This window comes from Pseudorasbora parva, chromosome 14, assembly GCF_024679245.1.
Source record: "Pseudorasbora parva isolate DD20220531a chromosome 14, ASM2467924v1, whole genome shotgun sequence".
In the NCBI taxonomy this organism is placed as follows: domain Eukaryota; kingdom Metazoa; phylum Chordata; class Actinopteri; order Cypriniformes; family Gobionidae; genus Pseudorasbora; species Pseudorasbora parva.
In genome coordinates this window covers 25,092,394-25,114,828 of record NC_090185.1, presented here as the reverse complement: position 1 = coordinate 25,114,828, position 22,435 = coordinate 25,092,394, and the positions used below count along the sequence as shown (strand labels likewise).

Genomic DNA, 22,435 nt, shown 5'->3' with positions numbered 1-22,435 from the left:
AGAAAACTAAAGTTTATGTTAATGTCATGATTAATGATTTACGACAAACATCACACGCTTTTACTATTTATAAAAAACAAAACAATAAATAGCATCACTTTTTTTCTTTTTTTTATGTGCTATTATTTTATTTATGTTTATGTGCGTATATAGAGCAATATCTATGTTATACAATGTCACTGTATCGAATTTCTAGCATAATCCCAATTTCTGCCAGTTTTGGGTTGTTGGCGTGTTGGGCGGAGCGCGCATGCGCAGACGGCTCAGTCTCACACACTGCTGCAGGGAGACCGCAGGACGCTAGATGAATAGAGGGAGAATAACCGTAAATATCCAGATGGGAATATGTGGCCAGAGAATGGCGAGGTCCTAAAGAAGACAAAGACTTTTTAGATAGCGACACCTTGCCCACCTCTTCTAAATCGGAACATGAGGGATTATTAAGAAGAAAAACAGCCGAATTCAAATGGGGTACCAGAATGGATGAAGCTGTATGGGCAGAACCCCACTTTTATTACCGGATCGGCGCGAATTTGATGTGAAAATAAGCCCAACCGAGTGTTTGAACAACTATATGACACATGTATGTTACAAAATCTGATATACATGTGAGAAATAAAAAGCATAAAGTACGATTTGATGCATTGAATTCCTTCGGAGAGATGTCATCGTTGTAAGTGCTGGATGTGACACTGCAGCTGTGAATATGGGAGATCTGACCGACTCCAGGGATCCGAGAAAGACTTTCATTGTTCCTGCCATCAAGTCTTTTGATCATTATGATTTTAATAGAGCTAAAATCAGAGCAAGTCTCACATGGCTGGTGGCCAAAGCCTTTGGTACAGGTAGGTGGCGTGCTTCTCTTTCTCCACCATCATCTTTGTCTCTTGATTTGGTTGCCAATGTGTTGCTTTGAATGCATTTGATATCAAACTGAAATAGAACCATATTTTCAATCTATGAATGCATGTTATAATGTAATACTCGAAATGTTAATGATTGCATTTTACTCATGGAGTGAGTCTGACAGGATTTTGTATTAGCCTATTATGTTACATAATGTTAATAATCAACATTTTTGGTATGTATAATTTCAAACTGTTTCATAAATAGCTGTTTATTAATTGTATACATTATATAATGGCGTAGTTGGGTAATGTTACCCAACACTAACAAAACAAGTTCTGCCATGGTAGTATCTTGTAAATATCATGGAATATAATTGTAACTGTTAAGTCATTCTTGTCATTATTAATCATTATTAAACATGATACAACACATACAATATTTTGGTTTGTATAGATATAAGTCATGGTCATGTGATGGCCTTTATTATCTGAAAACTCAAACAAACCCTTGTGAAAAAGACTTTTAAACTTTTAAAAAGAGTAATTATTACTGAACACATTCTAAAAGAGTATAAATAAGTGCAAACTGAACTGTTTCCGGACACTTGAATGAATGTTATTTGTAATTAAATGAAAATGTGTTATAGTTTAAATTTATATTACATGCAATTAGCTGTTTTTTTACCCACTTAGGAAATAATTAAGTACATCTTTATTTGTAAAATGTCATAAATACTTATTTGTCTTTTAAAATATAGTTCTTTGAAATATAAAGTGTACTGCTGAATGTACAGACAAGAATTTAAGTAACTAAAATGTTATTTCTGTTGTGAATTGTATGCCATTTCGATTTGCTTGAGTGCCAATCAAAAATAACAGATTTGTTTTATTTTAAGGAAATTAATGTACTATATTAGTTTGATATGTTTTCTATTTACTATGTTGTATGGGATTTTATGCTACTAAATTATATTTGTGGAATAGTTATTACCTCTTATGGACCTGAAAATGAAATTTCCAAATTAAACTGTCGTAAATCATGAATGCTTTGGAGCACAGACTTAAGTTTGGTATTTTTTTTAAAGGAGACACTTAAAAAAAGTTAATGTTTTTATTGTGAAAAATGCACAAAGAAACTATTTTAAAATTGTATATAAAATATATATTTACTAAAACATGTTTTACTCTAAAACTGAGAAAGTTTTGCTCCAATTTTGAGGTTGATATCTCAAAAAATGAGCTTTCATTAAGAATTCTTTTTGGTTCAGTACCAAACATTTCCACTTAATTTGTCTCCCATTCGTTTCCAATGTGGTCATTTTTGACCGTGAACAGCAGGTAACATTTTTTTCCAGGACCATAATGTGCAATTTGTGTGTGTGTGTGTGTGTTTACATTGCAAGCCAAAACCTTTACCAATTTTGATGAAGTAAAAAAATCAAAACCAAAATGTAAAAAAAAATTCAGTCAATAATGACTCAACAGCACCAGTAGGTTAAATATATTTGCAATTACACGTTTGCTATTGATTACGTTGCAATTTCGTTAATTTAAAATATAATAATTTAAAATGTAATATTGAATAACACACTACAGTTAAATTATAATAAAGTACTTGTGTTAGTCAACACCTAACAATAAGTGCACTTCTTTTACAACAAAAGAGTATTAAAACAATGATTTAAAATGTACTTTAAAATAAAATGTTTAATTTGACATTATTAAAAATATACTAACAGTCATAGAAGTGTGATGTTTAAAGTGTGGCCTTTTCATTAAAATTATATTATCTGCCACAAATACAGTTTATTAAAAGTATATTTTTAGGATTTATAGTAAACTACAAGTGCACATTCAATTAAGCACACTTCTTTTTCACAGGGGGATTAACTTTCAGTGCAACTTGATATCAAAATGTCAGTCGGAATATCAATAAACCAAGAAACAAAATGTGATACATGAGCCACAGAGTTCAACTGTGGTGAACATTGTGACAGAATGTCAGCTCATAGTTGGTCACTTTGTGTGCTGAATTTGACCATATGATGCTTATAAAAGTTAATGAAGTTTCATGCTCATGTTCAATAAAATCGGAACAATCTTGACATCTAGATTGACAGATTGACGTCCGTGTTTATGTGCTTGAGCTGTGTTTAGTTTAACATTTTGCAGACCCGTTGTGATTGGCTAACTGATGTAACCATGGCCATCTGGTCTCCTTTAGGTCCACTCATTAAAATGCGCAGTCAGGTCTTCAGTCCCATGCACGACGCAAATGACAACTCTTCCTGTCAGAGTGGTTATTGTTTAGCATCTCTGATTTAAAGTGACCTTAAACAAAGAACAAGACATTTAACTCCAGGGTGAGGATATGGAAATGCTCAGTAGTTTGATTGACAGGCCTTAAGGGTGTTATTGACCCGTTTGTTGACTAGTCTTGAGGTGTAACCTTAGGACAAATGATAGTAAAACTGATAAAATGCAGTTTCTCCATACAAATAATAATGTAATCAACACATTTCAGACCACAATAGTAATATTTAAAGCATAATGTATACAGCAGGGCTTTAAATTAATATATGTATGATACCTCCAGACTAGTTAAAATGAAATACAAGTGGCTGTTTGAATGAGCAGAGAGTGTTCAGCTTAAAGTCCATAAAAGCTTTTCCATTGATCCATGTTGGTCAGTTGGGACAGATGGAGATAATTAATTGGTAATTTAATGGCATGTACTCTGTTCTCTGATGAATGCATTCTTTCTTGATTGCACATTGGTTTTGGGAAAATGAATGTGTGAAATAAACTTAAAAATGGGAAAAGCTTAAAGGAATAGTTTACCCAAAAATGAAAATGATCCCATCATTTACTCACCCTCAAGCCATCCTAGGTGTTTATGACTTCCTTCTTTCAGACAAACACCATCGGAAGTTATATTAAATAATAGCCTGGCTCTTCCAAGCTTCATAATGGGAGTGAATGCCTTAGATTTAAGGTACCTTAGCCCAAAAAAGTGCATTCATCCATCATAAAAGTAATCCATACGGCTCCAGAGGGTTAATAAAGGCCATTTGAACCAAAGCGATGCATTTTTATAAGAAAAATATCCATATTTATACTGCCAGTCACAAATTAGAAATCTAAAAATAGAAGTTTTAAAGGGGGGGTGAAACACTCAGTTTCAGTCAGTGTCATGTCAATCTTGAGTACCTATAGAGTAGCATTGCATCCTGCATATCTCCGAAAAGTCTTTATTTTTTTTATAATTATATAAGAAAGATGCGCTGTTCCGAGTCTTTCCGAAAAAAGCCGAGCGGGTGGGGGCGTGTCGTGTGAGCGGAGCTAAATAATGACGTGTGCAGCAGCGCGCTGCTATTGTGTTGAGTGCGTCGAGTGCGTCGTAAAGCTGTCATCCCTAACAGCGGGAAAAAAACTTTATTCAAAATAAAAATATGGCTTTTAATCAGATACAGCCATACATCTATGATCCGGAATCAGACCCAGAGGCTGCAGTTGAACAGGAGCAGCAGCAAAAACGACTAGAGCAGGACGTCTCTATGTGGTACAAGTTATACACTAACTATATAATATGCTTAGCGGCTTGTGTTATTTACATATTTATACTTGAATTATATCGTCGTATTTTTGTCTTTGAAGGTGTACATGTGGGAAGTGCAGTTGTGCACGTGTGTTTGTGTGTTTACGCGTGGTTTGTGTAGACAGGTTAAGTTAGTGTTTACATAGATAGACACGGAATAGTAGCGCATTTGAATGAAGAAGCGTGCTTATTTAGTTCAACATATTTCCCCACTCTTTGTGTATTGTTGAGTGCTTTTACAATACACAAACATAAAGTTACACATATAGTGGCCAGCTAAACAAATGTACACGCACTACACATCGCATGCTCTATTGATCAATTTCTATATATAGTAATATATATAGTAACTATACGTGATCATGTTTGGGCTACTTGATGAGCATAGACACAGACATTTGAAGCAGTCTAACTCACCGCCCGCGGTTCTAACGTTGGGACTGCTCCATCCTTCAGCATTAGGCTATTGGAAAATCCTGTGTCGAGCTGGGCCTTGTTTATGAAACAGTCGGCACCGAAATGCAGTGAACAGATATAAACATTCGCGCAACTCAGTTGCTGATCCGGAAAAGCAAATTACATCCACTGTTGCCTTACCGCGGGGTTTTGGGGGAATCTGTGCAGGACTGTCTTGGTCTGGCAACCAAAAACGCACTTTTTGATGTCATTGTTAATTGTGCACATTACCTGTGCAGCGCAGCCTACGAGCGCTTTGATGGGCATAGCCTGTTGCTTTCGCTCTCTCCCTCTCTCTCTCTCCCTCTCTCTCTCTCACACGCTTCCGGTAGAATTGTCCGTAAGGCCCATACAAGGAAATTCCGCCCCCACTAACGTCAATGGGGACGCATGATCGCAAAAAACTTGCCGAAACTTATGACTAACCGGAAGTAGTATTTTTGACAAAGAAATACTCCCATCAAACGTCCACCTTAACTTTTGAAACTTTGTCCATGTTTAGTATGGGATTCCAAGTCTTTAACAGTGTAAAAAGATCAGTATGCATGAAACAGCATTTCACCCCCCCTTTAAAGGAAAATGGAAAGACGTTCTACTGTCGAAATTACGAAATATTTCAGTTGGTGTGCAATGAATCTAAAATATATGAAAGTTAATTTTTTATCATTACATTATGGAAAATAATGAACTTTTATCTTGTATGCTATTTTTTTGCAGAAGGATCTGTATATTGCCAAAAGTATTGGGACACCCCTCCAAATCATTGAATTCAGGTGTTCTAATCACTTCCATGGCCACAGGTGTATAAAATCAAGCACCTATGCAGATGCTTCTACAAACATTTGTGAAAGAATGGGTCGCTCTCAGGAGCTCAGTGAATTCAAGCATGGGACAGTGATAGGTTGTCATCTGCGCAATAAATTCATTCATTTATTGACTAAATATTTCCTTACTACCAAATATTCTACAGTCAACTGTTAGTGATGTTATAACAAAGTGAAAGCAATTGGGAACAATAGCAACTCAGCCACAGAGTGGTAGGCCATGTAAAATCACAGAGCGGGGTCAGCGCATGCTGAGGCTCACAGTGCGCAGAAGTCACCAACTTTCTGCAGAGTCAATAGCTATAGACCTCCAAACTTCGTGTGGCCTTCAGATTAGCTCAAGAACAGTGCGTAGAGAGCTTCATGGAATGGGTTTTCATGGCCGAGCAGCTGCATCCAAACCTTACATCCCCAAGTGCAATGCAAAGCGTCGGATGCAGTGATGTAAAGCCCACCGCCACTGGACCCTAGAGCAGTGAGACGTGTTCTCAGGAGTGACGAATAACGCTTCTCTGTCTGGCAATCCGATGGATGACTCTGGGTTTGGCGGTTGGCAGGAGAACAGTACTTGCCTGACTGCATTGTGCCAAGTTTGGGGAAAGGAACTCTTAATGCTTCAGCTTACCAATATATTTTGGATAATTTGATGCTCCCAGCTTTGTGGGAACACTTGGGGAATGGCCCCTTATTGTTCCAACTTGACTGTGCGCACCAGAGCACAAAGCAAGGTCCATAAAGACATGAATGAGTGAGTTTGATGTGGAGGAAGTTGACTTGCCTCACCCCGATAGTAGAACACCTTAGGGATGAATTAGAGCAGAGACTGCAGGTCAAGCCTTGTGCAAAATAATCAAATTTAATTAAAAAAATATTATTCGAAATCTGTAGTTCTTTATATTATATGTGTACTTGCTGTATTTATATAAAATTGTAAAATAATATGTTTTTACAATATTTTATGTTACACTTTATTTTTAAGGTGTCCTTGTTACAGTATAATTATACAATAAAGTACTAAGTAATAATAATTAACTACATGTACTACTTACTATATAAATAGTATTAGGATTAAAGTTTGGTTTAGTTGCTTGTAACTGCATAATTGATGGTTATTATTACTATAGTAACTACATGTAAAATGTGTAAGAACACTGTAAAATAAGTTTTGCACAAGTTTTTTGATAATGATTAAATGCAGCCAAAAACAAAACATCATAAAAAAACAGCAGTTTTTGCTTAAGCATGTTTTTCTTAAGGGGGGGGGCACTCAGTTTCAGTCAATTTTGAGTACCTATAGAGTAGTATTGCATCCTTCATATCTCCGAAAAGTCTTTAGTTTTATTATATTTATAAAAAAATATGGGCTATACCGAATCTTTCCGGAAAAAAACGAGCGCCTGGAGGCGTATCGAGTGGGCGGAGCTAAAGAATGATGAGCGCGCAAAGCGGTGACGTCCTCAAGCGTGGAGAAACCCATGGCAATCGATTCTCAGCTAATACAGATATGATCCAGAATCATTCGGAGGCTGAAATAAATTGAACAGGAGAAACAGCAACAGCAGGACGTCCGTCTCCGTGGTATGTACTGCATTTAGAGGCCTGTCAACATTTGTGTGTCTTTACTCGCAGTTTATGAGGACATGATTCGGTTTATGGACTATTGTATGCGACTAAATCTTAGCAGTAGCAAGCAAAACGGTTTTGCACATCAGACTAGTGTAACGTTATACAGAACAACAATGGAGTAACCGTTAGCGCATTTGAATGACGAAGCATGCGATCGTGTCGTTTACTGATGTTTACTCACGTGACGATAGCCAACAGCACAGACATTTGAAGCAGTTTTACTCAAAGCAGGACCAAACCTTTATCGCTGGGACCGTTCCGTCAAAAACACACTTCCTTGGTATGATTTGGAAGTCCTGACAGCAGTGAACGGTGGAGAGCCACTTTGCGACGCGACTGAAGCGATGTTGTGAAGTTTCCCGTCATTTCTGCGTTCAAATCGGTTCAAATGCAGCGCTGCCTTCCCGGAATACTGTGCTGAAGCGTTGAAGTCGCTTGACGTCACCCATAGGAATAAAGTGGAGCGCCTGGATCGACTGGATCTGCACCTGAGAGTGTTTATGGCCGTGCATTTCCTCTCTCTCCCTCTAGTTACGCGCGCGCGCACCCTTCCGGGAGAAGAGCCCGTACAGCCCATACAAGGACCTTCCGATCTATTAACGTCAAGCCGAGCCATACTCGAAAAAAACTCTCCGAAACTTGTGAGAAACCGGAAGGAGTATTTTTAACACAGAAATACTCCATCAAACGTCCAACATTAGTTTTTGAAACTTTGTCTATGTGTAGGATGGGAATCCAAGTCTTTAACAGTGTAAAAAGCTCAGTATGCATGAAACAGCATTTCACCCCCCCCCCCCCCCTTAAAACATTTTAATTACATCAAAGAATGCATCGCTAAAAAAAGGAATCGTTGAATCTGATTCACTTATGAAAGAGTTCACAAATTAAATATTTACAAAGTGTATTAAAATCATTGGAATTTTACAGTATTGCTTAATTGTATATTTCCAGCTAAATCATTGTGTATCGATCATGATTATTCTATGTATTGTTCATCTTTAAAGTACTGAATCTAAACACCTGTGCAGTTCCTCTCTCCCTTCTGTGTTTCTCCGTCTGTCTTTGATGAGGCTCGTGAGGAGCTCCTGGCTACATACGTATGGCAGGGGAATCGATCAGCCGCCCTATTGTTGCCATGGCAACCCCGGTCCGGCACTCATATTTTTGCCTTACATTGTCAACGCCTTATGGCTCTGATACCATCAGTGAAATGTTTGATCTGTTGAAACCTTTCGTGAAAACATTTAAGGTACTTTCCATTTTCATGTATTGTTCTTGTCTCAAATGAAGACATTCACTCATACAGAGTGGTTCAAATCTGATTTATCATTACCACAATCAGGTTTAATGCAGAAAATTGAAACCATGTGCAGGTAATAAGGGCGCAAGTGTTCTCTCAAACTCTCACCCGTCTCCATAAATAGCTAAACATCCCGGTTCTCCATGGATACGGTGACCTCATTCGGATCTGTGAACCCATTTATTCTGTCAGCGTGTTAACTCGTGATAATGATATTTTTGATATTGTAGTTGTGTGGTAGACACCGTCTCGCTTCCTTTAAGGGCTTTCTCCTTTTCCTCATCTTCCCGGGTGAGAGTAAATTACTCTTGCACTGAGGATCGGAAAACACCAAGCCGAGTTTTAGCTATGTTTAGCTGTCCAGAAGATAAAAAAGTGCTTTGATATTAGAAATTCAGAAAAAATTCTCACCGATTCAGCTGTCTGCTAAGAATGAAGGTGAAGTAATATTAATCGATTTTACCATATTTTATTGTGATTTTTGCAATCAAAATGTGAAATTGTGGCAGTAATTTGCAAAGTTTTGTGGAAAATTTGCAGGGTTTTTATAATTATCATACCAAATGTACCATATTTATGATGGTAGCCAGCTGTACATATAGTCATACGTGTCAGAAAAGAATATCAAAATGCAGAACGCTTGTTTTATTTTTCGCATTACCAAATTTGTATACAAAACGTATAAAACATTTTGTTTTTGTTATTAAAAATAAGAACAAAGAAGCTAGTAGCGATTTAGATTTTCTTCCATGAATGTTTCTTTATTAAACAAATGTGTCAATAATCAAGTAGTACTGTGCTTTTTGTGATTTATTTAGCAGTTAAATGGCCAAAAATATGTCGATTTTGTGGAATCCTGAACAACTGAAGGGACTGATTAATAAGATGATTATTGTGTATTTAGGTTTAAAGGGTTAGTTCACTTTTTATACCGCTTCCGGGTTCTACGTCAGAAGGCCGGCTCTGTATTGGCCAGCTCCTGCATCAGCGTTACACCCGTGCATCGTTGTGCTCACTTCATCGGCCAATAATGAGCTGGCGTGCTGACGTAGAACCCGTAAGTGTTAAAAATCAAATCTATACTTTTTTTGTTCCTTATTTTCTCATTCATGCATGTTTCTTTACAAAAAATTGTCAAAACTTCTGCATTTTACTATTATTTTTCGGTTATCTGGCTAGTAAGGCAGAACATTTTTGATTTTGTGTTGTTTTATAATCGCGGAATCATGAAAAACTGGAGGCACTGACTGATTAATATGATGAATTATGTGTTTAGGTTTAAATACCAATGCTGATGTGTCAGAACCATTAATTCTGTTTATGTTATGGACAAAAACATTTTTTTCTAAATGCTACAAGGGAATTGTGGCATCACAACGTTCATTGTAATGTACAGTATTAAAATGGATGTTCATTTTGAGATATGCTGAACCTTAGACTATAATAATAATATCATTGTCATCAGACAAACTTTAAGTGAGCATTAAGGCCCTGACAAACTTTAAGTGAAATCTAAGAATGAACTGGTGTGATCACAACAAAATCAGCCCAAAACGGAGTTTGAAACAGCTTGTCAAAGCAAACTTTCCATAAAAAAAGTTTGCTCCGGCTGGTAAACACCTTTCCATATCCATGTATCTGTAATCAGATGTTTTCTTAACTGCTGTTTTTTCACACCTCTGTCATTTTAGCTGTATGATTATTTGAGAGGAAATCAAGCAGCTCATATTTACATATTTATCTAAACCTCACTCTCAGCAGTCTTGGGACGTTTAGTAACTATACACTGCTGGCCATGTATTTCGAACTACTTTTTACCCCTAAGCGAAACAATTTAAAAGAACTTCGCCGTGAGTATATCAGGACCGTTAGATGGCAGCAATGTAACACTAACTGTCGTTCTTTCATCCTGCAGACAATGTTCCAGAAGACCTGAGCGAGCCCTTCTACAGGGACCAGTACGAGCAGGAGCACCTGAAGCCTCCGGTGGCTGGCCTACTGCTGTCGGCTGAGCTGTACTGCCGAGCAGGAAGTTTGATTCTGAAGAGTGACGCCGTCAAACCTCTGCTGGGTCACGACGCCGTCATCCAGGCTCTGGCTCAGAAGGGCCTGTACGTCACCGACCAGGAGAGACTAGTGACCGAGAGAGACCTGCAAAAGAAACCCATTCAAATGGTGAGAAAACCCTATCCATTTACATGCTCTGATTTTTTTTCTTCTGACATTTGGTACAGATGGATCTAGAATGTTATGTGTAAATAGCAAAATATGCGTTAATCCGGGCCACTTTCGAATGTGGTTCTAAATGTGTTACATATCTGACTGGTGTCTATTTCAGATAAATCCCATATTAAAACAAACTGTGGTTAGTCAATATGCACACCCAATTTGACACCACATTTGTCAAACACACCTTTCCTTTTAGGCCTTATTAGTATCAGCCAGAATTTTAATATCAGTGCACCTCTAGATGGGCCCCTCCCCACCCCACCAGTATTAAAATTCTGGCTGATACCAATAAGGCCATTCATTATTAACTGATAAATAACCGATATTAAAATTAATTCTATGCAATGTTGAGTTCAAAATAACTCAAAATATCATACATAACCCTTTTAATTCAGCTCAAAATATCTTACATTGGGTGCTTTTGCCGACCTTTGCCTTTTGTGGAAGAAAGAAAAACATTATAACATGATATTTCATGACTCTATGGCTTTATTAGCCTTGATTTGAAGGTTAGGTCGGGCGGTTTGGTCTGGCCTCGATCCATAGGGGAGTAATTATCTCCGAACAAAAATTGTTCGGACCAATAAAATCATCAGGGCTTTAGACGATGACGGACAGATGATCAACAGTAACGTAATCATGCACGTCATCAAAGAGGCTTGGGTTATATTTTTTTCGAATCCTGAACGGAGAGCTTGTTTGTATATGCATTCACCTTCACTATTTCTCTCAGAAATGATGATGGTGTTGGTAAGTACTCTGTGTATCATTAAATTATTTTATTTTTTTACAACATCGGCAAAGATCGTTTATTCCAGCGTGCGTGCAGACAGGGTTGCCAAGTTTTTACAGCAAAACCCGCCAACTACTAGCCCTAAACAATAGCTTCTCTGGGGGGGATCTCCGGGAAAAATGGCGTTTGGGGGGTAAAATGTGTGTTATTTTGGCAAGGTTGCCTGCTAAAACTCGCACTCATGGACCACTCCGATGAGTTTCGGGAAGGGAAGGATTTCTGAAGGTTTCAGAAAACACTACTAAATTGTGTTACTACTAGTGTTATTTTATTATTATTTATATACTATTATTTTATTTATTAATATTTTGAGTTTAATTTCAGCATTATTTATAAAAGCTAAAATGTTTTAGTTAACGATAGCCACACTTTAAGTGAGCGATAGATGACAAGGTATTCTAAATATCGGCCACTATTCAGTATGGTACAGGTATATCTTGCACGTTACGGATGTAAAATGTGTTGTTTCATGTTGCCATTAACCCAAAAGCAGCTTTTGAAAGGCCCAGAATGTGGATTGGATATACAACTCATAATTCTCCCTCTGTTTTATGTCCTTTATCTTGTCACTGTTTTCACATTGTTTAATTGAAGACGTATTTCGGGCTCATAGCATCTGCTTTAAAGATATAAAGAGTGCTGTTGTTGTGTGAGTGACTTCCTGTTGATATTTAATTACCGCGCCGCTGTTTGCTGTGCCTCTGGCTTCCTCAGCCTCAACAGAGCATATATCATCGCAAACAATCTCTTCGCTGCGTGAATACCGATTTTGCATAGTGCCAATAATGATGCTAGTTACTATATTCTGTGCTCCCCATGACAAATTGATTATTTTTATTATATTAAATGATCACATTGCTCTGCTGGTAGTTATTTCTCTACAATTTAGAGTCCCAGAGCTATTGTTTCTGCATGTAGCCGAACGCATTGATTCAGGTCTGTATTGCTTGATCTCTTCTACAAACCTTGAACTCAGAGGCCACAAATCCTCATTAGCGTCAGAAAGCCATCCATCTGTCTGCTGTTCTACACCAGCTCTGCTGCACTAAGCTTCTTGACTACAAGATCTGTCAGTCCTCCTGTGCTCAACTTTAACCTGTTTAGCTTCGCGCTGTGGGTTGTTTGGCTGTGGCTTTGTGGCTGTCCCGTTTTTAGAAAATACTGCAGTCGTTACATCATAATCTGATTGTAGAAATGTTTTATGCCTCCGTTGAGTTATTATTGCCACAATTAGACTCACTGAGGTGTCGTAAAGGACCAAATCGTGGTTTCTAAGCTGCATTTTGGCTTTTTAACTAATAACCCTGAAGTTAAACCTTAGATTATGTCGGCGCGGCAATTGGTGATTATGTGGATTAAGTGGGTTTGAGTCTGGTTTGTGAATTGTATAAATAAAATAGCCACACAACATGCATTATGGATTGTATTGGCCAATATTAGTGTTTTTAATTGATCAGTGTACCAGTTTTGAATATATTTGTAAAACGTTTTTTTTATATTTTTGTTTTGGAATTAGCCAACATTTATCCATCTTCTATGTTATTTTAATATAAAAAGATATTTAATAATTGATGAAACGGACAGTTATTGAGCTGAAGTAACAACAATGAACTAAATTGAATTATGAATAATGACACGATTGTCTTCTGTAGAACTGATTTACAGCTGAAATGATCCATTATCCAGGTGAATTTTATAAAATGAACACTGTAATTTTCTTGTTTATTACTGTTAAGCAGTTTGAAACAATCTGTATTATATAAAGCGCTATATAAATAAATGTGACTTGACCTGACTTGACTATTATATATTTATAAAAACAATATTTATATTTTTTACAGAAACATCGAAACCAAAGTTTTAATTTGGGAAATAACGTCTTAGTAAAGTTCTTTTAGAAATGATTGCCATGAAAATGTTTTATTTTATTTTATTATTTTTGCTGTTTTGTCCAAAATACTTTCTATGGTGAAATTTTGGTGCATGAATAATATGATTATTGTTGTTCTTATGTTGATTAAATTTGCATACATTTAGCACACTGATAGTTCAATATATCAGTTAGTGGTTATCTTTTATGTACTGATATATTTATTCACTAAAAATGAGAGGCAGTTTGCTTAGCTTATCTCCTCTGTTCTTTTTGGGATGAAGGTGATAGGCTGCCGCTTTGGTTTTGATGACAGAGTCCTGCTGTTTTGCTGAAACTTCCACACACATTATTAAGGTTTGACTGCACCAGTTGAACGACTGCGGCGGTTTACCATCAATAATTCAGCGGGGCTTCTATTTTGGATGTGAGAGGCAAATCCTGTCAGTTTTGTGAGGTGATAAGAGTTTCATCTGTTTGTGCATTGAAATGTTCTTGAATGTAAAAGAGCTTTATAATAAACTGAATTTATTACAATGTAAGGGTTAAAAGGGTTAGATATCCCAAAAAGAGAGAGATTTCTGTCCCTCCATTGACAGCTACGTAACTACCATTTTAAGTATGCTTCTAAACGTTCATAAACGTCACAAATTCTGAAGAGACAAATTGATTGTGTGTGAACCAATGAGGTTCATTCTTGTGTGTTATGCAGCACGTTTGAGCTTCCTCAAGAACCAATGATGTTCATTCTCATGTGTTCCTTAGTACGTTCAAGCTTCAGTAAGAACCAATGAGGTTTGTTTGAGGGTGAGTAATTAATGACTCCATTTTCTTTTTTGGGTGAAATAACCCTTTAAAACAGCCATGGTGTAGTTTCACATGACAATTTTCCATCTTCTAATTGAACAGCATTTTGGCTACTGTACCTTTAAGACTTCTACATTTAATATATGTAAATGACGTGTGTCGTGATTGGTCGGTGATAGGTGTGTTTACATCTCTGATATTAAAATTGTGACATTTTTAGTTTGCACATGGGCTTAGTGGTCTGTGTAGAAAGTTTTGAAAATCTAACACTTTAGTTCAAAAATAAGTACAAGGAAAATCTTGTATGGAAAAATGTCTTTACTGCTTTCTCTCTCTCTCTCTCTCTAGTCTCTACTGAAGAATCGTATTTGCTACTGCAGCTGCCGCCCACCCACACACAACCCCGCATTCATTCTACATTATAGACCCGCTCAAAAATACACGCATACACACACATATGCAGCTCGCACTCTCACCCACATAGTCACGCCACAGTGAGAACATTTTTTTCATAATACTCATTGTGTTCAAGATTTAATGTAATTTAACTGTGCACATTGATCTGCTACAGCATGAAGATTTTTATTATATCATTAATATATTTTTTAAATATATGTATGAAATATGAGTAATTATTGCATTTGTAATTGTATATTTAATTGATATACAATATTACAAGTTATGTTAAAGATATACAATAAAGTATATGCATATTCTATTCTCTATTCTCATTTTATTCTCTAATATATACAATTATTTAAATGATATATTATATTTATATTATATTTGTATATATATATATATATATATATATATATATATATATATATATATATATATATATATATATATATATATATATATATATATTAAAAATATATAACTGGCATGAAATATGTAAAAGTATCATGAAATATGAAAAATTATTGTATTGTTAATTATATTTTTTATTTATATTTTATGAATTTATATGTTCTGTAGTGTAAATAGTAGATGCATTTGAAAAATAAATGTTAATTTTAATGTATATATTTAATGAATATTTCATATATTGTAAAACAATGTAATCTTACGTCCTCTGTGTTAACAACCTCATATATCATCATATATGATGTTGTGTAATAAGATATATCTTCATGTTGGTACAAAATGCTCAGTCCATTGAGATCGGTACCCCTGCATCGTTACTCTGAGAAAGAATTGTGCTTAATTAAGACTTATGAATGTTTTGACAAGTGCAAATTATAACACCAGAGATACAAGTATGCAGCCTTTTCAATGATGTGACGCTATATCTGGCCCTGGCAGACAATGAGAGAGAGTCATATTTAGTGCTGAGGGCTCCTCGGGGATGGATGTTATTTACATACATGCACAGTAGGCAACCGAGGATGTGACAGCACTGAGAACATTTTTACATTTTCTTTTATAATTTGCTCGCCAGTTATACAAAAAATGAACAGCAATACAATGCTGCGATTTCATTTTGAGTCCTTTAGTTACCGTACTTGTAGCTGAAGTCCCCCCATCTGAATTTAAGCAGTCCAATAACTCATACTTAATATGTCAAATACATCTGCATGGCATGAACCGAACTAAAGGTGTGCATTTGAGACATAGACTTCTGCATAATTCACAAACCAGCGCAGTATGCACACTTGACCTACTTCATGTCTCTTGGCATCAGTGCATGATGGAGGCAGTACTTTTTATTATTAGGTTCTTGTAAGTATTTAGATTTAAAGGGTTACTTCAGCGATTAGCATATGGCTTTGTATCAGTAGAAACCCTGGAGTATATTCAAATGATTGTGCTTTCCCCCCTCATATCCCCCTGAGACAAGAGATTTATGCATTTTATTTCTGGAAAAATTCCTCCTATGATGCAAATTGATGATATTTGCATCATAGGAGGAATGTTTGGCCAAAGGCTAATGACTACAGCCAGCAGAGGGAGCCATTTCCGCATGTTTTGAACTCGCGCATGGGTGATGGGAGATTACACTCAGAGCTCAGCTCACAGCTACAGGCACTCACTTAAACGGAGCTATGGTGAGCAATGTAAGTCTTTTAACTTCTCAAATTAATTTCTATGAAAGTTAAAGGGGGGTTGAAATGCTGTTTCATGCATACTGAGCTTTTTACACTGTTAAAGACTTGGATTCCCATCCTAAACATAGACAAAGTTTCAAAAACGAATGTTGGACGTTTGATAGAGTATTTCTGTGTCAGAAATACTCCTTCCGGTTTCTCACAGGTTTCGGAGAGTTTTTTTCGAGTATGGGTCGGCTTGATGTTAATAGAACGGAAGGTCCTTGTATGGGCCGTACGGGCTCTTCTCCCGGTAGGGTGCGCGCGCGTGACTAGAGCGAGAGAGGAAATGCACGCCGTAAACAGTCTCTCAGGTGCAGATCCAGTCCTCCGTGAAGACTTATGTCGAGCGCCACGCTCCACTTTATTCCTATGGGTGACGTCGAGCGACTTCAACGCTTCAGCACAGTATTCCGGGAAGGCAGCGCTGCATTTGAACCAATTTGAACGCAGAAATGACGGGAAGCTTCACAACATCGCTTCAGTCGCGTCTCAAAGTCGATTTACACGCCACTGCTGTCAGGACTTCACCAAATCATACCAAAGAAGTGTGTTTTTGACGGAGCGGTCCCAGCGATAAAGGTTCGGTCCTGCTTTGGAAGCAGCCGGTGAGTAAAACTGCTTCAAATCTCTCTGCTGTTGGCTCGTCGCTGGAGTAAACATCAGTAAACGACACGATCGCGTGCTTCGTCATTCAAATGCGCTAACGTTACTCCATTGTTGTTCTGTATAAGGATATACTAGTCTGACGTGCAAAACCGTTTTTTTTTTCTTGCTACTGCTAAGGTCTAGTCGCATACAATAGTCCATAAACTGAATAATGTCCTCATAAACTGCGAATAAAGACACAGAAATGTTGACAGGCCTCTAAATACAGTACATACCACGGAGACGGACGTCCTGCTGTTGTCGTTTCTCCTGTTCAATTTATTTCTGCCTCAGATTTGATTCTGGATCATTATCTGTATTAGCTGAGATAGCCATGGGTTTCTCCACGCTTGAGGACGTCACCGCTTTGTTCGCGATCGTCATTCTTTAGCTCCGCCCACACGATACGCCTCCAGGCGCTCGGTTTTTTCCGGAAAGACTCGGTACAGCCTATATTTCTTTTATAAATATAATAAAACTAAAGACTTTTCGGAGATATGAAGGATGCAATACTACTCTATAGGTACTCAAGATTGACATGAGATTGACTGAAACTGAGTGTCCCCCCCCCCCCCCCCCCTTTAAGCTTGCAAAGGCATGAACTGAAACGCGCCAGGCTGAACTTGTGTTGTGAATGTATGCCACGAGTGTAGTCGCGATTACCTCAGCTCATCAGTTCATTTATCTGACTCCTGCAGTTAGTGCTCAGTGCTGTGATACTAGCGCGGTGACTCACTCATTATATTGAACAGACACGTTCAATTTTTAATTGTAGTGTCTTCTCTAACTTAGTCACAGATATCCAGTAGGTGGCTTTGGGAATGGCCTCACAGGGCAGTGAAGCATTCTGGGAATTGTAGTCTTTCATCCCTATGAGACAAAATACATTTTCTGTCTTTTCTCAGTCTAGAAGGTACCAAATTAAAAAATAATTTCACATTTCTACTACATTGATGACCCAGTTTAAATACAGATTCATCTTCCCAGCGCTGAAGTACCCCTTTAAGTATTTTGTGCAATAATTGTTACTATACTAATGCAGGCTCCCAAGGCACACATGGTGATTAGGTATTTCCTGTTCCCACGCTTTTTTATATTCTTCTTAATTAAAGCTGCGGTCCGTAATTTTTTTGCGCTATAGTGGTTAATAAACAGAGCTGCATGCATCTTGCGGAAGAACATTGCAGCCGGAGCTACTTCTCTGTGTTTATGTCTACGGCGGATCACGCAGGGACTGTGCTCCTCTGCAGCGGTACTTACCAGTCTGGCCTGAAATAGTCCCAATATAAACACTTATTATAAGTGTACCATAATGATGCAGGGTAAGACAAAAACACGATTGGAAAATGGATTCATGTTTTATATTCTCATATATTTTTTGTAAATCTTTAACACAAAAAAGTTATTCTTATTATTCTTATTATATAATATAATATTAAATGTTATATTTGTATACTTGATAGAGAGTAAAATTAAAATGAATTTAAACTTTTGGGTGAACTATTCCTTTACTTTTCGTTATTAGATCCTTGTAAGTATTTAGATTTAATTCAAGAATATTGTTACTATACTGTCGCAGGCTCCCATGGCACACATGGTGATTGGGTATTTCCTGCTTTTTTTTAAAAAAAAATTCTATATAAATATATATAAATAAAGATATGTGATATAATATAATAATAAATAATATGTTTTAAAAATGTTTTTGCAAAGTTGCAAAATGAAACATGGCCCAATAGCCTCATCTGTATACTGTTTGCACGCTCATCGGCGGTGACTTTTTTACGGTTTAAGTCAATAAATTGTGATTGGTTGTGAGATCGGCCAAATTTAGTTCTCCATTATACCGATGGAGTCATAGAATGTGATTATCGGCCGATACCGATCTGTGGCCGATTGATCGGAGCATCCCTCGTAAGTGATGCCTAATTTTCTTTTTCGGGAGAACTATTCATTTACTTCTTGTAAGTATTTAAATTGTCTTTGATTGAGTAAATTCTGTGCAATCTTTTGACTTGTGCTGATGAAGGTTCCTAGCATGCTGATTGGGTATTTCCCACTTTTTGAGATTCTTCTCAAATTCGAACTAACTGTTACATGACACTATACTATTTAACAGTTCCAGCTCCAGTTCATTCTCAAATCTTCATGTCGATATTCCCATATTAATCCTCATACAACAGCCAGACAAACTTGTCAATCAAATCCTAGTGGCGGTGCATCATAATCACAAACAGTCATGGTCAGGTTGAATGAATGCTGTAGCTCTGCACGCCGACCTCACGCTTTCCCGTCCCTGCTGTTCACACATGCTCTGTTGCCATAGCAATGCTAAAGGAGGGAGGCAGCATGCTTACAAGGTGGATCCATTAGTGCAAAGTGCAATTTAAATCCAAAAATCCAAGGTAAAAGTAATCTTCAAATTGAGGATTAAAAGGAAAGGTTGCACAAAGCCGTATCAGCATTATTCAGTCTTTTTGCTTAGCTTGTGTCATTCTTGGCTGGCTGCTGTGATGTTTTTCTCTCCACCAGTCAGACTCAGCAGATGAAACGTACCTCGACACGACAGGAAATCACTTTCTCTTACCTTAAATATTAAATGTTTGCAACATTGTATGTGCCTTTTGGTTTCGCTCAAATGAGAACATCTAGGAAGGTGTTTCAATAGGTCCCCTCGAAAGGAAGAAATGTGGTTTTGTGCAGTTGATTTAGTTCTCAGGCTATCTTGGAGTGGCGAGGGAGCCCCAGAGGAGAATGTTTTCAGCTCGACTCCAACAAAAGCCTGTTTACAAAGGGCCGTTTCTAACGTGTAAATGCTGTTTTTTAGCGGTCACGGCTGGTATGTCTCATCAGCATTGTCTAGCCTTAAATTTAGGCCAAAGACGAGTTTGTTTCCTTGAATTAACCCTTTGCGGCTACTACATCTTAAATTCTTCTGGGAAGGCTTTCCATAAGGTTTAGGAGTGTGTTTATGGGAATTTTTGACCATTCTTCTAGAAGCGAATTTGTGAGCTCAGGCACTGGTGTTAGATGAGAAGGTCTGGCCCAAAGCCTCCACTCTAAATACCAAAGGTTTTCTATCTGGTTGAGGTCAGGACTGTGCAGGTCGGTCAAGCTCCACACCAAACTCACTCATCCATGCCTTTATGTACCTTGAGTTGTGCAGTGGTGCACAGTCATGTTGGAACAGGAAGGGGCCAACAATGAAATTGTCCAAAATGTCTTGGTATGCTGAAGCATTAAGCATTCCTTTCTCTGGAACTAAGGGGCCAAGCCTAACCCCTAAAAAAAAACCACACCATAATCTCCCCTCAAATAAACTTTATGCTTGGCACAATGCAGTCAGGCAAGTACTGTTCTCCTGCCAACCGCCAAACCCAGAGTCATCCATCGGATTGCCAGACAGAGAAGCGTTATTCATCACTCCTAAGAACACGTCTCACTGCTCTAGGGTCCAGTGGCGGTGGGCTTTACATCACTGCATCCGACGCTTTGCATTGCACTTGGGGATGTAAGGTTTGGATGCAGCTGCTCGGCCATGAAAACCCATTCCATGAAGCTCTCTACGCACTGTTCTTGAGCTAATCTGAAGGCCACACGAAGTTTGGAGGTCTATAGCTATTGACTCTGCAGAAAGTTGGCGGCTTCTGTGTACTCTGGGCCTCAGCATGCGCTGACCCCACTTTGTGATTTTAGAGTTGCTGTTGTTCCCAATTGCTTCTACTTTGTTAAATACCTCTAACAGTTGACCGTGGAATATTTAGTAATGAGGAAATTTCACTATATATACTGTACTTTATATATATAGGATTAGGATATACCTTTTTCAATTAAATTGTTGCCTTTGAGTTAAGATAATTGCATCACGATTTTAAATTATCCATTAATCGTGCAGCCATACCCAGATGTTGGTATTTTTGTGTGCAGTCGTGATGCCGTGAAGAGCAGTGACTGCTGGGTGTGGAAACAAGGGGCAGTGCTTTATGAGAAATTCATTACAGGATAGTTTCTCCTTTCTACAAGGACAGATAAATATGAAAAAGTTGCTCTTGTGGACACATGGGTTTGGCATTATATAACAGCCTATTTTTGTATTTGTGGTATGCATTTGTTTTAGCTCTTCAATGGGAACATGATTATAAATGCATGATTTTAAAATACTTTTTGTGGGAAATTATAATAAAGACAGAAGAAAACATTTTATGGGTAAATTAATGTTACTTCAGACATTGAGCTTTTGCTCACACAAGAAACACAGGTAATCTATTCTGCAAGATCTGTCGATATCATTCTCCATCTTGCTGTCCTCCATAAAAACCCCACAAATAAATAAACCATTGAGCTATTGATCTCTGTTTTGAAGCTAGACTTTATCTCAAGCCAAAAGATAAAATCTGACCATTAACACCCATTCAAACAGTTTAATTGGTATTTTTTTAATAAAGTATTTATAAGCGTAATCAGCTTAAACGAGAAGCCCAGCTCTTATGCAACAAATCGTCTTCTCTGTTTAGTTTTTTCCTGTGATGAGACGTGGGAGTCACAGCTCATGCGGAGAGGAAATCAGACCCACTCAAGTGAGAAAAATCGCTGACTGAACAGCATAACTCAGTGTCACTGGGATCCATCAGAGTGAATCTTTCCATCTAACCACATTTATACACATCTAATGTGACAGAAAAGCTGCGCTGTGGCATTCTGAACTACCTGTTCAGCTCAATGAGCGCTCAGATTTACAGTGAAAGGTCAGAACATTTCCCAGGCAGCAAAAAAGTGCAGTGCTAAGAAATGTATAAAATCTGCATTTAGAGTTTTCAGCGTGTTTGATGATAAATAAGCTGTACATTTTTATTTTATTGTAATTTTTGCTCTTTATTATATATATATATATATATATATATATATATATATATATATATATATATATATATATATATATATATATATATATATATATATATATATGAAGAGTTCAGATGCAAAAGCCTCTAAAAGCCACTTTGGTCAAAAATGAGATAGTACCGGTTCTTAGGTAGAAACCTATACATGGAAGCCTGATTAAAAAAAGGCTTATTTTAAAGAAAAACTTCAGATGGATTTAGAGGCTTTTGCATTTGAAGTCTTCATATATATATATATATATATATATATATATATATATATATATATATATATATATATATATATATATATAATTTAGTATGTTAAATTAATGAACAAATATTTAATATAAATAATGCCAATTAAATATAAAAAAATAACAATTTATCAGGCATTAAGGAATGCTTAGCAAGCTAACAAATTAATGATGGTTGATTGCTTAAAAAAACATCAGTCAGTGAGCTG

At 37.1% G+C, this 22,435-nt stretch overlaps 1 protein-coding gene across 7 annotated transcripts in view; it reads left to right on the top strand.

The window, feature by feature from the left end:
- Positions 1-253: 253 nt before the first annotated feature.
- The window catches only part of camsap2a (calmodulin regulated spectrin-associated protein family, member 2a), a 46,275-nt gene continuing 24,093 nt past the window's right edge, over positions 254-22,435 (top strand). For 3 of the 7 annotated variants that reach the window (XM_067416045.1, XM_067416041.1, XM_067416039.1), the window contains exons 1-2: positions 254-845; positions 10,568-10,827. In XM_067416045.1, coding sequence (XP_067272146.1) covers positions 707-845; positions 10,568-10,827 — 399 coding nt within the window. In that variant the 5' untranslated portion in view covers positions 254-706. The remainder of the gene's footprint in view (positions 846-10,567; positions 10,828-22,435) is intronic. The other 4 variants (XM_067416044.1, XM_067416040.1, XM_067416042.1 and 1 more) reach the window with 2 other exon arrangements.